The following is a 16,182-nucleotide window of genomic DNA, read 5'->3' on the forward strand; positions in this document are numbered from 1 at the left end:
CGCGTGGCGTCGCAAGCTCTGAGCCTTGATTGGCATTGGCAGCCAGCGCGGGGCGTGTTGCGTGGCGTCGCCTGCCATCGAGCTCCGTGTGGCTTTTCACGTGACGTCGCGAGTACGCGAGTAGGAGGTTCGCCGGCCTTGGCTCTTTTCCGGAATGTCGCGCCCGAAAAACCCGCGTCGTCGTCGTCTCTCTCTCTCTCTCTCTCTCTCTCTCTCTCTCTCACCTCGTCGGACTGCCTCGCGATCGACACCGGGCGGTAGCTCTCGAGCGGCCGCGAGAGGAGTCGACCGGACGAGCGAGGGATCGCGATGATCGAGGGGCTGGTCGAAGCACGCGGAACACCGCCGCGATCGCGAAAGCGAAGTCGCGGGCTCGTTGTCGACCAGCGTCGGCGGACGACGATCGGTCGTGTCGGTGGTGGCACACGTGAGCAGCAACTTCGCCGCTGGCCCTCCCCTCTTCTATTCCACTCTAGTTACGCAATGAGGCGCGCGCGCTGTAGCGCGAGTTCGCTCGGCCGCTCGCCACCAAACCCATAGGAAGTTGGAGCGCCGCGCCGCGAGCACGCGCGCGAATCTTCGGCTGGCCGCGCGCCAAGGAAAAGATCGCGGCTCCGCGATAACGAGGAAAGAAGCCGAGCGTCCCCGCAAGCTCGCCCGTGCGCTTCTATTATAAAACCGGTGACGCGCCGCGCTTGCGCCAGCAGTTTGACGACGAACGCCGCGCCGATCGCGCGATATTAAACCGATGTTCCGTCACCCGCAGCAAGCGCACGCGACGACGACGACGACGACGACGACGACGACGACGACGACGAGGTGTCAGAGGAGCGAGTAGTTTCGATGCGCGAGTGTCGCTTCTGAGGAGAGCAGCGACAGGTGTGCGTGTGTGTGCGCGCGTGATTCCGCGGACGGACGATCGATCCGCCTGCAAGGCGCATCTCGAACGTCGCGACGATGCCGACGAGAAACGGCACAAGGGCCGCGAGCGCTCAGGAGCAAGCGCAAGCCGTGAAGATGCGCAAGAAGAAGAAGCCCAAGAAGGGGAACGAGGGGGTCGCCTGCTGCGGGTGCACCACGCGCAACAGGAACAGCGATATCATGAGTAAAGCACGGAGCTTGCAGCGAGAGAAGAGCCAACTGCTTGTAACGCTGCACTCGCTTGGACGTCCAGCTTCTGCCTTGGGTTCATTTCGATCGGGCGTTTTCGCGCTTGCACCGCGAAAGCTCGCGAAATGGCGCGATAAGCCCACGGGGAATCGCCGATCGGGCGGACAAGTGGGTCGCGGGCAAAGAAGCGCGATTTTCGCGCGTCGCGCTCCGTGAACTATTTTCGAGCGGTGACGCGCGGCGATCCGATTAATCGCCTCGCGAAGCTAATATAGGTCGACTCTGTGGAACAACAACGCCCGTTTCGTTGACTGCGTTTCGTTGACGCGCGCGCGCGCGCCTCGCGCTCCCACCGAAAAATCAGAAGGACGGCTTCTCTTTTTCACTCAGCATCGGTAACGCCTTATCGGCTTGTATTGTCCATGAGCGAGATAACAAATTCAAAACCCGTGCGAAATAGACAAGTGTCGGGGTAAACCAAAGAAACTAAAAAAAACAAAAAGGCCGCGGTAAAAATAATCGTTACCGGATGTCAATACTACAGGACGGCGACTATCGACCGAGATTTCTTTTTTGCCCGTCCCGCCCGTTTTCATCAATACACACACCGCTGTTAAATTTATTTCCGTCTTACTCTCTTCTTTTTTTATAGGCTTGCGCGCGGAGGAAACAGGTAAACGCGCGAAGGTCATGGCTACATCGATCGAAATGTATACGCTCCGAATTTAACGAATTTTAATAGACGCGAGAAAGTGCGTCATTTTCAGAAATCGCGAACACACTCCTCTCTCTCTCTCTCTCTCTCTCTCTCTCTCTCTCTCTCTCTCTCTCTCTCTCTCTTTCGCAGCGAAGGTCAACGGATAACGATTAGTCGCTGTTTTTTTTTTCTTCGAGATATATTTGCTTAGTTAACTCATCAAAGATTGTTAGCTTTTTCCGCATAATTGGCACTATCGCCTTTAACATAGTTTTGCATAACACGATAAGAGCGTTGCGTTACTTGACCAAAGTGTATTAATAGCTATTCGCCGTCCCGCATCGAGCATTAATAACAAAGAAAAAAACGGAAGCCGTGGCTCAATAAAGGTCGGTGGTAGATGAATCGAATGACCGCGAGGCCTCGCCCAAGGCGTATAATGCAACCCGGCGCGAAATCCATCACGTAGCCGCTCTAGAATCGCAGCGTGGGCGAGAAGGGAGTCAATTGGACAATCGTCCGAAACGCCAAACGGTCAAGCGTCTTATCAAACCCATCCCGAAAATAGCCGCTCTCTCGCTCGGTCGACTCGGTCGCTCGCTCTCGGCAGATTATTGCGAGCGCAGTCGACTCCGTGCGTTCTCCTCGGCACCTGCTGCCACCGACGCCACCGACGCCACCGCCGCCGCCGCCGCCGCCGCTGCTACTGCTACTGCTACTATACTGCTGCGCTTTCTGCTGTACAAAGTGTTTTTATCGTTGTCGCGGCTGAATGATTGTTTACATGTGCACAGACACCGAATAAACGGATTTCTGCTCGCACCACTGTATTCTTTGTTCAATCATCTTCATCGTCACGCCGCTCACGTCCATTATTCTTACTTGCTAGATAGATGGTCATTTGTTTTTCACTCTTGCTTCTTTTGTAAGTACGCTCATCGCCAGATATATTATTTCGCTGACTTCGAGCAATAGATGTTTACGCGGTGGAATCTTTTTCAACTTGTCTTTGATGTTGAGACTTGTGCAGTTGACTCGACTATAATTGCACATTTTTTTGATACAACCGATTGCCATGCGACTCCGCGGACTGATGTAACTTTGTTTTCGCAGCGATTAGCTCCGATTTAGTTTTCTTATGGAAAGATCGATGATAATTTTTAAAACGTCTTTTACTGTTATCGCATTTGATAAGATCTTGATAAAATGCTGCCGAGACTCTTGAATGAAGATTCTCGTGTCTACTTTTCTTAATGCGATACGACAAATTTATTTGAAAGTCATTTAAAAGGATGAAGTAAAAAGGTTCCTCCATTATGCTAAGACAGCAATCCACGAATAGAAGTATATTTAACTCAAACAAGCATCAATCAAAGAAACGAGTACGTGCATAGCGTGAAAAGTAAACATCGTTAACATGAATTTTTCTGCATTCGCAGGCGAAGATCCAATGCTCAGCGATCAGCAGCAGTACAGATACATGACTGGAGACGACATGAAATCCATGGGAGATGACTCGATGAGAGTCAATGTTACAGACGACGAGCGTGATAATCGACATTCGGGAGGTAAGACTCGTCGTTAAAAATGCGGCGATATACAGCAACAATCTTTCTATGATTTTCATGAATTTCAGAAATTCTTTTCTCCCCACCTAATCCAATTGCCTACACATCCCTATCGTTCGTTAGATTTTATTGCAAATAATTCATGTTGCAGCACCGACAATCACCGAAATGATAACCAAAGAGAGCTATAATCGGCAAAACGCGGCGAATCACAAGCCCGACAACGTTAACATTCACAGACATCCAGTGCACGTTGGGTATGTTACCTTGACGATTTATCATACGACGAGATCTTTATTATGCCGTGTAGAATCTAGCTGGGATTTTAATTCACGATCAAATTGCAGTTGGCATGCAATGAGCCAGCTGCAAATGTTTTTTTAAACTTTTCAAAGCGCCGAATTAACTGTTGTATAATGCTTGAAAAAATAATTAATTCTCGTTCGATTCATATAATTCGATACAAGTATAATCACAAACTTGAATAATATTTTCAACGTTTTGAGAATGACAAACTTGAGATACGAGGTTAAATTGATTAACTTGTAAAGCAAATATTAAACTTGTTACATGTCATGCTTTACTTTACTTTGTTTTTTCTCAGCGTAGATAGAAGAAAAACTAATTTTTGTGAGTGCCACAATAATTTTTTCATGCATACATCAGTAACTTTTTATAATGAGAAGTCTTGACTTCGAATTTGACATCAAACACCTAAATTACCGAAGTATCAAGCTAATAAAGAATTCGATACATAAAGTGTACCAAGCGCATAATAAGTAATAATAATTATAACAACGAGTTTCTACCTAATTGTAAATAATTGATTAATTGGCTTCAATTAAAACAATAATGTTATGTATTATAGTACGTATGGCGTTGGTGTATATTGGTGAAAGATTGCTTGCTAAACCATCTAACATTTGTCCAGAAAAAAGTAGTTCTCACAAAGCGTAGTCCTAACGCACGTATAACGTATACTTCGAGTATATGATATCTTTCATAAGTTGAAACTTTTGTAGAGTACCTCAACGACTAAACAAACTTAAATTTATATATGTATAGTAATCTTGTAGAAATTTTTTTGAGATTATATCGAGTGATTCCTTTCTGTTTTAGCATGGTAATCTTTCTCTCTTTCTCTCTCTCTATCTCTCTCTCTCTCTCTTTCTGTTTCTACCTTTGCCTTACAAACTTTATAGCTATTCGTTTTAATACGAAAAATATGTACCGGGAGAAACACAATTAGCTGATGCAAATGACGAATGATGTATACGTCAGTATCGACCTTAACAGAGGTCTTAACTTTCACCTTCTGGTGCTGCTATCTGATCCACATAACGAGCACCTAACACGTATTCGGCATAGTAGTACCGGAAGTCCCTTGAAAATCAAAATAAAGTCTTATTTTTATATACTCCTCATTCGCACCATCGGGTAGAATTATTGTGTTTGGCCTCATCGACATAATTTCACCTACATATAAATCAATATCTTTGTCTCACCACCATTGTTTTTTAGTAGCACATAGTTGAGTTTGAATGCTCACTCATACATAGTTGATTTTTTTTTGTATGAAACAAAAATAACCCTCAAAGAGATATAAAAAAAATAATAACATGATCCAAGCAAAAAAAGAGTCGTTCTGCACGAGGTTGTTCGACAAGAAGTGTTTATTTTGTCAAAAAAAGAGTGCATGAGTACGGTTTAGATGCCATTGATAATCACACGCAGGTGTTCTGTTCTGAAATTAGTGCCTCGATAGAATCCCTAAACACGTCGCTGGCTGCCTTCGGTAACGTGCCAAAAGGACAAGGAATGTGGAGGGACAGGTACACCTTATTATCCGTTTTATATATTCTTTTTTTCCAATCTCTCATCTCTCTCTCTCTCTCTCTCTCTCTCTCTCTCTCTCTCTCTTCCTTTTTTTACAAAATTACTTTTAATTAATATTCTGATAGTATTCAATTAAACCAGGGTTATTGTTATTTTTTTACTTTAACGAATAACGAAATATTAATTCAAAAGTGATCTAACTGTTATACTTATTTTTTTAAATATATTATAAACTATGCTTACGCTGACTATTGAATTCTAATTTATTATTTTGTGTTAAAAATTGATCTACGTTGACATTTTTGTACAAAAACAAATGAGATCCTCTTACTATATTTCCACTGTTTTTTAGTGTGTTCAGTGTTAATCTTTTACGTGGGTTCAGTGTGTTATACTGCCATAAATGTTGTTTATCGTTCGATTTGGAAGAATAGTCGGCGAGTTGGCTATAACTAGCAGGTAAAATTAGAGCGAGATTTGTGTACAATTGAGTGTGAATCTTGTCTGGTTCAATATTCTCACTGTCTCTCTCGTTAAATTTCCTTCAAGTATTGTTTTACCCGATTCCCTCGTATAAAGTCGTCGTCATATTACATCTGCTTCTAGCTCACCGTTGTCTATCAACATTACTCATCGTTAGATTATTATTTTTTTTAGTTGTTTCTAAGTTGCAAGGACTCTAATCAAGTCGACGAATCATACTTTCGCAGTGCTTTACCTGCGGTTATCGTCAACTTATTACGTCCAATCTGTTGTGAGAGTGAACAAGGTGTACAAGTCTCCGGCCGATATACTATAATACATAATTATTATTAAGCCGCCCGAGACTTCAAAGTTATTACGACAATGAATGATCTACGACAAGAAACTAAAATAAAGAAAATGCGCTTGACTGTAGCGATTTTCATTTCAACAATGAAAGCTATTCGCGGAAAGAACGTAAAAAAAGAGAGACATAATACCGAATAAAAGAAAAAAAATCTCATCATTCATCATCTCATTACTTGAATGTTTTATAAGCGTATGTACTAATGGCTGTGTTTTATTTTGTTCCCGATCCTTTCGTTATTTTATTTGCGCTACTAGCCGAATCCCATCATGGAGAAAGTAAGTGAAGCTCTCTTCTTCAACAAGTTTAGCTTTTGACTTTTTCTTTTGCCAAAAAATCTACATTTAGTTGTTTTACACTGTTTTGCTTTCAACGAATGTTTCAAGAAAACATATTTTTTTGCGCTTATTTTCATTTTTTAGACGATTCTCTCTCTCTCTCTCTCTTTCTCTCCTTTCTATTTAATCTGACACTCATACACACAGGAACACACAGTAAAACTAAGAAAAAGAAACACGTTAGATGCTGATTTACATCCATGTATGCCCTTCTTGTAATGTATCTATCCTTTCTGTAATCGTATCACCGGCTTCGCATTTGTATAAACCATGGACAAGGTCAGTCAGCGAAATTTATGCAGTCGATTCCCGCTGTTGCGCGTTAGCACACAAATCATCGTCGTGAGCGGGAATCAGCTGCGTAACATCTAAATTTGCTGCTTACGGTAGAATCATGTTATTGGTGTAGATTGTTGAGATTTAGTGCAATGCCATTGAAGGTTATATTTAGTGCCTATGTAGCAAAAGCTCTCTCTCTCTCTCTTTCTTTCTCTCTCTCTCTCTCTCTCTCTCTCTTGCTCTCACTCTTTTTCTCTTTTACACACGCGCGCAGAAAAGAGGCTGCGCCCGTCGGCGACGAGCGTTATGCGGAGAATGTGCTTTCGCCCGGGTATCCGTTTTTAGTTTAACGACCAGCATTACCCTCGGTATTATTGCCACGATTCTTTAGTTATGTTTTCTTGCCAAAATATCGCGTCACACATGATAGACTGATTTTGCTGCTCGCAGAGGCGGGAAAAGTCGCTGACGTCAGCCACACGCGCACACGGACACCCGGCGGGGCACAATAATTGAGAACAAGCAAACATTCGCCAGCCACAAGAGCACAGCCATTTCAGTTGCTTCTTTTCTCACATCTGCGTATATGTTGCTCTCAGTGTTCTCATGTCATCTCATATCATCAAATCATTGGCATTGGCGCAAGCATCATGGTTGTCACGATCACGATTTCTCTCACGAATTTCACGTCATGCTGTATAAATATAACAATGGCTGAGCTGCCTAAAAATGCAGCTCAAGACGTTACCTTGAATTATTTATGTGATGTATAATCTCGAATTCGACATGTTTTTTATTAGAATAAACAAAGCTCCTTCGATTTTCAAATTGCGCGAAATGAAGCATACAAATACCATGTATTATATAATATATCATGCTAATTTTAAGACTGTCTTTCAACGAATGAATGATTGATGATCTGGAAGTACAGAGGAATGATATTTCCATCGCATAACTTGCGATTACCAGAAGCATCATTGCTGGAGCTCTAAAACAATTATATACATCCTTATTTTTTCGATAATTACACAATATACACATAGTATAGGTTTTGTAAATACAAATACGTCGGAGTTGCCCATTATTGAGTATAATAGATCCGACCTATCAGAACATGAAGTTTTCAATAGCTTTTATTGTCACTTCCATCGTTTATGCAAATAATAAACGTCATTTTTGTTCGCTGCTTACTGAAAAACTTTAACAAAACTTTCCGACAGGCATTTCACAAATTTCCTCACTCAGCTTATTGAATAATTGACAGCAATAACTGTTTTCATATTTATTTCACGTTCACCCTGTCAATCAATCGCAATACACCTGAGATGTATCTGAATCTGAAAATTTTATGATCTGAAAGGTCAAAACAAGTGAAGTAATTAAATCTAGCGTAAAAAACTGCTCTTACATGACATGATTTACCTGTAAAGTTGCCTCTTACAAAAGTCTTGAGTAACCGTATATCCCACCTGTATATATATCACATATAAATATAATATTATTATGTAAACACGTATTACCAAACATATATATACGACAAAAACTGCACCATATATGATATCATTGAGCAACTGATATATACATATACATTAGCTAAAGCACACGCTTTAAAAAAGAATAAATTTTCTCTACGACGATTGAACACCATTTCAACGGTGTCGATCAACTCGCAAGCATGTCTAACGATTCGACTGTTTTTCCCCGATCACGCAGCTTCCTGGTGTCGTTCCTGGTGGACGCAAGAGGCGGCGCGATGAGAGGCTGCCGACATAGCGGCGTCAGGGTTATCGTGCCGCCGCGCAAAGCTACGATGCCTATGAGAGTCACGTGCAGGTATCTCAAGAGAGACAAATTATCGAATCCACCACCGCTCATGGAAGGCGAGGCTTTGGCCAGCCGCATCTTGGAACTTGGGCCTGTTGGTGCCAAGTTTTTGGGGTGAGTCGCACAAACACTTCCAGCTGTTATAAGCGCCTCATACGATACGACTCTCGTACGATTTACGGCGTTTTCACGCCGAAGATCGAATCTTTTATTCACTGGATGTTAGTAATAAAAGTCTCATCGATCTCTCGCCTTCCCAATTCTAATTTAAGCTCGTGAATATCGCATCATTCTACTCCATTAGAGCAAAAAACCATTGTTTGCTTCAATGTCGAAAGCCATTGAATCATTTCGTCGCAATTATAGCTCTCGTTAAATTAATTATACTTGGACTGTAGATTGTCTATTCCGTATATAATAGACTAAGTTTGCTCTCTCGTTTAAATAAAATCAAGTGAGGTCTCACTGAATCGCCTTAGAAAATCATTATAACGCGTCGTTCGTCAGACAATTAAACATATAAACGGATAGATCGCATCGATCTCTCGGTAAACATATATGTTTTGCCAGCGAAGAAAAAAATTAAGAGCAAGAACAATCGTCGGAAAAAAACCAATGTTTGCGCGGTTTCATGCAAACCAAGAAAATGGCGTCGGTTGCGCACCGCTTACACCGTATTAAAATTGATGTCAGCATGACATCACAATAGACGCTTAATTCTTACAGTGGCTTGCACAAAACATCCTTGTGAATTCGTGTCGAGCCGCAGATATTAAAAATATACGATCGTTTTTATTTTCGGAGGCCCATAAAATATCTTTTTCTTCCTTCCTCGTTCTATTTTTGGAATCGTACCTCCTTATTTCTCTGCTTGGTTCTCCTCGATAAAGTGCATTAAGTCATCGTCATTCGAAAATAATAAAAAGATTGCTCACTCGACTCCAATGTTAATTTACTTGTTTTATTGCAGACCTGTTATAATTGAGGTGCCGCACTTCGCCTCGCTGCGTGGAAAAGAGAGGGAGATCGTGATTTTGCGATCGGACAATGGAGAAACTTGGCGCGAGCACACCCTGGAAGCCAGCGAGGAGGCCGTACAGGATGTTCTTAACGAGAGCTTTGAAGGAGAGGGTCGGTATTTTCGCTTTCGACGTTTGCGGCTTTGTCTAACTTGGCGTATCTGTCCACAGAATTAAGCCAGCTAGAGGATCTCCAGACATCGCGTATCGTAAGGGTATTGACAGTCGACTTTCCGCATTACTTCGCGGTTGTGTCACGCATCCGGCAGGAAGTGCACGCAGTCGGGCCCGAAGGCGGCACCGTTTCCTCATCGGCAGTGCCACAAGTTCAAGCTATCTTCCCGCAATCCGCCCTCACCAAGAAAATACGTGTCGGCTTACAGGTAACAGAACAGTCACTCAGCAGAACTCTTTCAACGAAGATGCAGCACGAGTCACGAGATATTCCTAGTTTATCCTGCGTGTATATCTTAACTTTAATAGTTTCATGCCGCCTTAAGTTCCGAACTGTTGCGAGTTACGCGGATTGAATGTCCAAATAGGTTGCGTGCCTTTTCATACTCGAGTTATTTGATATATTGCTTTTCAATGTTATCCTTCGAAGGAAACGACGACGAATGTGAACTTGATTGGATTCGATGGAAGGGCAGCCTGCCAAAAGTCTTAATAGCGCATTAGACATTAATATGAGGATTTATTTTAAGCGCGATCGCCGGCGCTACTTTGAAAACGTACCAACTAAATAATTTGTAATCTTTTAGGCGCATCCGATTCCAGCGGAGCTTGTAGCCAAACTACTCGGCAACAGAGTAGCGGTGTCACCAATAGTGACAGTCGAGCCACGACGTCGAAAATTCCACAAGCCAATAATCTTGACAATACCAGTGCCGCAAGCGGCCAACAAGGGCATGATCAATCAGTACTCGGGCGATGCACCGACTCTAAGGCTCCTCTGCAGCATAACAGGTAATATATGCTTGCGCGTAACAGACGGATTAGATCGATGAAGAATAGCCTTTTTGCTGAACTAAACAAAAACTCCCTTTAAGATACATCCAAGGGAGACGTTAGCGAAGGTTTGACTAAAGGAAACACGAAAAGAAAAAAGAATCTATGACTAGTCTTATTAAAGACATCTCTTGATTATCATTGTTGTTATACATATATATCTTGTTATGATTCATTGTTAATGCTTGCATATTGTTTAGGATTGAGTCATTTAGGTATGGATCATTACTTAACCGTAGACTTTTTACGAAATTGTTTTTTCTTTATCACCCCACTTGTTTTTTTTTCAATCTCAATATGGTATCGCATATATTTCTCTTCATTTGGCACCGCCATTCAATTATCATCGTTCGATTATTAGACCGCTAGAGTTTTTTTCAGTGCTTTTCATCTAGAAAAACAAAAGAGAGAATCGATTTCCATCAGCTTTAGAAACTTTAATGATTCTCCAGACGTAGTGAATTAGAAGCAAATGAATATACAATAACAATATGACAAAATGCATAACATCAATTGACTACATGCATTTGTTCTGACCACCGCATTTCCGGGCTCTTATTTTGTAAATTGTTTTCTTGATTCGCGTTGATGCGTTCTAGTTGTTTGTCACACTTGTTTTTCATTCCGTTTCATTCTGTTTTTTCGAAATAAAAATAATAAAAATTCTGAAGAGGCGAACGAATTGGCTAACGGAACGTCGAATGCCTATCTATTTCCTTCCGTATTGCCTCCACCGGTCGAGCGCAGCTTCAACCAAGATAAAGTGCATAACGCAACATACACGCTTCACACGCATATTTATTATATTTCAATTATCAATACACTACAGCGTCTCGCCGCTTTCATCTGTATTGAAAATGTTTTCAAATCACGTATTGCCTCTCGCAAGCATTATCAGTCCAATGCCATTATCATCATGTCATCTCCGTCTGTTTCCCCATCGTGACACGCGACTCGCAGCAGCACTCGCATATTCTAATAATGTTGTCGTACCTGGCGTGTATGTCGTTCAGGGGGTCAGTCGCGGGCGGTCTGGGAGGATGTCACCGGCTCCACGCCCTTGAACTTCGTCAAGGATTGCGTCTCGTTTACCACGACTGTATCCGCAAGATTTTGGCTCATGGATTGCAGAAACATCTCCGAAGCTACCAAAATGGCTACCGAACTCTATACCCATGCCACTCATGTACCTTTCATGGCCAAGTACGTATACGGCAATTTTTATTTTTCACTTGATTGTATGTGTAATAAAGCAAAAATTAGTAACTTTGATTGTTCTTTACGATCGAGTAACTCTTTTGAGGACAATTTCAGCGTTGAAACGTCATATTACACATGCTTACCGGTCAAAGAAGTCGTATTAATTCTTCGGGATTTCAAAATGAACATTACCGCGTGTATGCTAATGCTGTTACAAAGTGAATTATTTATAACTGAAACGTCATTAGAGGGGCCAAGTGTCTGTATCGAGAATTCCTAATGAATGCAAATAATTCTTTGCATGCAAAAGAAACAGTCTTTCAATGTAAACATGCAAACCTCTTTATAAATAACTTGCTCGCATCTGATTAATAAGTAATCGGTGCATCGGAATGTCACGGATTCTGTTTCAAGTGGACGAATTCACGTGCATATTGTTAATTGAGAAGTACGCGAGTGTATAAAAGTGACGCTGACTCACGCTCAATAAATTCACTTGTAGATTCGTTGTGTTCGCCAAGCGCGTCGATCCCCTCGAGGCGCGATTGCGCGTCTTCTGCATGACTGACGACAAGGAAGACAAGACCTTGGAGCATCAGGAACACTTCACCGAGGTCGCCAAGAGCCGCGACGTCGAGGTACGTACGCTTTATCTTACATTTGAATCCTTTACTACCGAACGTTCAGCACTAACATCGCAATGTCGCATTGCTTTAGGTACTCGAAGGTAAAACGCAATACATGGAGTTTGCTGGCAATCTGGTGCCAGTACTGAAGAGCGGCGAACAACTGCAGTTACCTTTCCGCGCGTTCAAGGAGAATCGCGTACCATTTACGGTCAGGGTGAAGGATCCAGACGCGGCTGACAATTTGGGTCGTATCATGTTCATGTGCGAGCCCAAAGTAGCCAAAGGCGAACCTTCGCAGACACCCATTTGCACGTTGAACATACTTCTACCCGATAAAATTTCGCCCGACGGTGGTAGCTCGGAACTCGATTTACTCGAGCTCTCAAAGAATTACAGCTTCTTACGGGACGGTGGATTAAGTAAGTCACATATTTGCTTTAATTGTGGTTCTTGCGTAACCGATGACGGTTGCTATGCTCGCCTTTTCCGATTTTTCGGTTTAATTACTTGAATCACGAAGGTGCTCCTCGTTACATTTTATGGCGAGCAAACAAGATAATTTTTCCATGAATAAATATAGATCGTGCCCGACGAGAAATTTGCTGTTCGATGAAAACTCGAATGGATTCCACTGTTTTGACGCGTTCACATTATCGATCGTACAAGCCAATAAATTCGAGGAACGACGCGTTGAAAACTTCACGCATAATTACGGTCATTTTTAGTTTCCTTCCTTCGAAGTTATACAACGGAATGGTCAAGCGCAACTTTTTTAAATTGCATTTCCGCTGAATTTTTTCACACAGATGACTAACTCAGTATATATAGAGTTACGCAATGATTTCTTGTTCAAATAATTGAAATATTGGTGTTGATCGTTGGGAGCGGCTTGAATTTTGCTTTTTTTTCGAACGTGTAAAATGTTTCTACTGTGAAAAAAGTATTGTTAAAAACGTGATCTTTCGATGGCAGTAAATATAAGTAGAATGCCACATAGAAGTCGATAGTTGTTGGTTATTAATAATTGTTATTTTTGTAACAAGCGTATTCTTTAAATAAAAAATAGAGGTTTTTTTTAATTTTTTGATCTGGTCTAGCTACAGCAAGAAGCAAATATGGATGAACGTTTTATCACTTCCAGCTTTCTCTTATCGTGGAACACTAATGTTTTTGTAGAGATAAATGCATTAGTCTTTCGGAAATTAATGTCGTTAGGTATAAGAATGAGTTGTGAGGCTCGATAAACATAGCATACCTCGACCAGTGAATCCGGTGTTAAAAGCAAATCCAAGTGAAATGTCAAAATGAAATGAAAATGCAGGCAGGCCAGACGCGATACATCGCGCGACGATTCGTATGACGGACATCGCCAATCTGCTGGGCAGCGACTGGGAGAAATTGGCTCATGAGTTGAACGTAACGCCCAACGAGATCTCGCAGATCAAAGAGGAGTACCCGGACAAAACGGCTCAGCAAGCAACGGCGATGTTCAAAGTCTGGCAGAGCAGTGGCAACAAAGTCACCGGTAAGTTTCAACCTCGCACCTCGTCATTCAATTTCGCAGCACCTGTCAGTCAAGGCCGGCAAAGTGAGAGATAAAAAGCGACTGGTTCGCGCGAAGGTGAGGTAAACACGCGTATAAAAGCCATTGAGTCAGCCTCGTGGAATCTGTGCAGAAACGTAGTTCGTTGATGTCATCACTCATTATTATGCTTGACATAGAACCCATGGATGCCCCTCTCTCTCTCTCTCTCTCTCTCTCTCCCTCTCTCTCTCTCTCTCTCTCTCTCTCGGTCGCGTTCACGAGGATCCCCACCTCTTTTGTGTACTATCTCGCTTCGCGTTCCATTCCGCCGCAGCGACCGACCGACCGGCCGACTGCAATCAACAACAATCGCCGCCTCAGTCCTCGCAGGCGACTTGCGCGCACTGCGTCGTGCCTTTTTAGCGAAAGAATTTCGCATCTCGCTCGCGTCGTCAATTAAGTAACTTCTCCCCCACAATGTTCATATCCCTTTACCAGGAGTATGAGCGCCAACCGCAGCAGTACCGAAGCGAATTGATGCTGCTGTTTAAGCGTACGCCGGCATTGCAAGACAGAGTCGCTCGGGAGCAGCAGCAGCAGCAGTCGCGACGAGAAGGTTCAATATACGCTCGAATAACATCGTTGCACAATGCTCGTATCGCTGATTGCGACAATTAGCGTGCTATTGTTATTTTTCCGTCTTGCGTGCGAGTGAGGAAAGGAATGTAAGAAAAATATGATTTTTTTATACTTCAGGCAACACACTCGAAAAGGCACTGAATAAGATCGGCCGCGAGGATATAGTGAAGAAGTGCATATTCAACGTGGAGCTCGTCACCGACGACGTTGAAAAAGCCGTCGCTCGGGTGAGGCTCGATCAGCCAGGCTTCGACTCGTTGAAGGACGAATTGGGTCCATCGCGCGACACGTCTCTTCGCCGAGATGCAACGATGGATCCCAAAATGGATCCCGACTACGACGAGCCCGACAGAATGAAGGTGGGTCCGCTGCTGTGTTCGCGCGCGCGGAATTTTTTTCCTTCCTTCTTGCCTAGCAAACAACTTTTGGCTCGAGTGGACGCTTCGTTTATCGCGTGCAATTGATATCGTCGACGAGATATCTGCGATCTCGAATGGAATGTGCTTCTCCAATTGACAGATATTTTTCTTGATCCTTTAGTAGCCATTATATCACGAGCGTTTCTTTTTAGTGGAGCTGCGCAGAACGTCGCGATAATTGCATACCGAACGTATGCTAATTGAATGCGAGCTGACATTTATATCGCTGATAATCGAAGTAGTTTGCCAATTAAACTTAATTTTAATATAGTTGATTTATGGCTATTAAAGGGTCATATGCATAATGTATCGCCATGATCGTTCTATCGTTGGGTTAAACAGACTTAATTTCTTTTGATGCAGGACTCTGAATCTATAGAAGATATTAGCATGACCGGAGGTCAAAAAACACGTAAGTAGTTATTGGTAAAATTTGAAAATTATACTTTTTTATTTTATATCTCTATCTATCAATATCGTTAGTGACACTTCTGGGAACTGAGTAATGAATCTTTTTTGAATGTATATATTTTTGATTTTGACAAAACTATTCGGCTGTTATGGCTCTTCCGGTTTATTACAGTATTTTTATACGTGATTCACAGCATTGCTACTGTCCTGCGCAATAAATGATGTCGTGAATGTGTTATCAAACGCTACCATATTACTATACGAGCACTACACATTTTTTCTCCTACTTTTCTTTGAAAGCTTAGATCACTTTTGATATGACTCATCCGTAGCTCGTGACATAATGCTTACACGTCGATCAATTAATTTTTTTGAAATCTCGACTGTGGTCAGTCTCTTTTTGTTCCTTATCTACTCTTTCTGTTCTAGTTTTTTAATCGAGCGCTCTTTTCTTTTTCCTCCGCCATTTAGGCATTTTTGAATTATTTTCGCTGACTTTGTGCAAAGCAAGGCAGCAATTTTTAGCGCGGAACGACAACTCTTATTTCCTTTCTGTCGTCTCATTCACTGTATGTTGCTCATGTTTTTCTTTCTATTTTGCACTTAACAGCCAAACAGCACATAACTATAACGAATGGCACCTCGACTCCCATCAAAGATAAATATGCGAGCGACGAAAAAGAGCTCGGTGATATGATGGCCGATTTTCTCGAGCACAAATATCATAGTCCCGAGACAATGGTGAAAAAGTCTCGCGATGAAAATGACGATGATAATAAGAAACGACAGCAAATCTTGGAGGATGCTAACAAAATCGTTTCCGGTAAGTCTCATTAGTCAAACATGTTATT

General features: G+C 42.4%; 1 protein-coding gene across 6 annotated transcripts in view; it reads left to right on the plus strand.

Moving 5' to 3' along the window:
* The window catches only part of LOC131670029 (titin homolog), a 62,983-nt gene that overhangs the window by 26,375 nt on the left and 20,426 nt on the right, over positions 1 to 16,182 (plus strand). For 2 of the 6 annotated variants that reach the window (XM_058945325.1, XM_058945328.1), the window contains 14 exons: positions 3,247 to 3,375; positions 3,527 to 3,632; positions 5,130 to 5,207; positions 8,371 to 8,595; positions 9,452 to 9,612; positions 9,672 to 9,883; positions 10,262 to 10,466; positions 11,522 to 11,711; positions 12,211 to 12,346; positions 12,426 to 12,756; positions 13,659 to 13,862; positions 14,619 to 14,860; positions 15,284 to 15,332; positions 15,942 to 16,154. In XM_058945325.1, the coding sequence (XP_058801308.1) occupies positions 3,247 to 3,375; positions 3,527 to 3,632; positions 5,130 to 5,207; positions 8,371 to 8,595; positions 9,452 to 9,612; positions 9,672 to 9,883; positions 10,262 to 10,466; positions 11,522 to 11,711; positions 12,211 to 12,346; positions 12,426 to 12,756; positions 13,659 to 13,862; positions 14,619 to 14,860; positions 15,284 to 15,332; positions 15,942 to 16,154 (2,481 nt within the window). Of the gene's footprint in view, positions 1 to 536; positions 1,106 to 1,139; positions 2,548 to 3,246; positions 3,376 to 3,526; positions 3,633 to 5,129; positions 5,208 to 6,297; positions 6,319 to 8,370; positions 8,596 to 9,451; positions 9,613 to 9,671; positions 9,884 to 10,261; positions 10,467 to 11,521; positions 11,712 to 12,210; positions 12,347 to 12,425; positions 12,757 to 13,658; positions 13,863 to 14,618; positions 14,861 to 15,283; positions 15,333 to 15,941; positions 16,155 to 16,182 lie in introns of those variants that run through there. The other 4 variants (XM_058945329.1, XM_058945330.1, XM_058945326.1 and 1 more) reach the window with 4 other exon arrangements.

The sequence above is a fragment of the Phymastichus coffea genome, unplaced genomic scaffold, assembly GCF_024137745.1.
Source record: "Phymastichus coffea isolate CEN01 unplaced genomic scaffold, Cenicafe_Pcof_1.1 PCOF00099, whole genome shotgun sequence".
Lineage (NCBI taxonomy): Eukaryota > Metazoa > Arthropoda > Insecta > Hymenoptera > Eulophidae > Phymastichus > Phymastichus coffea.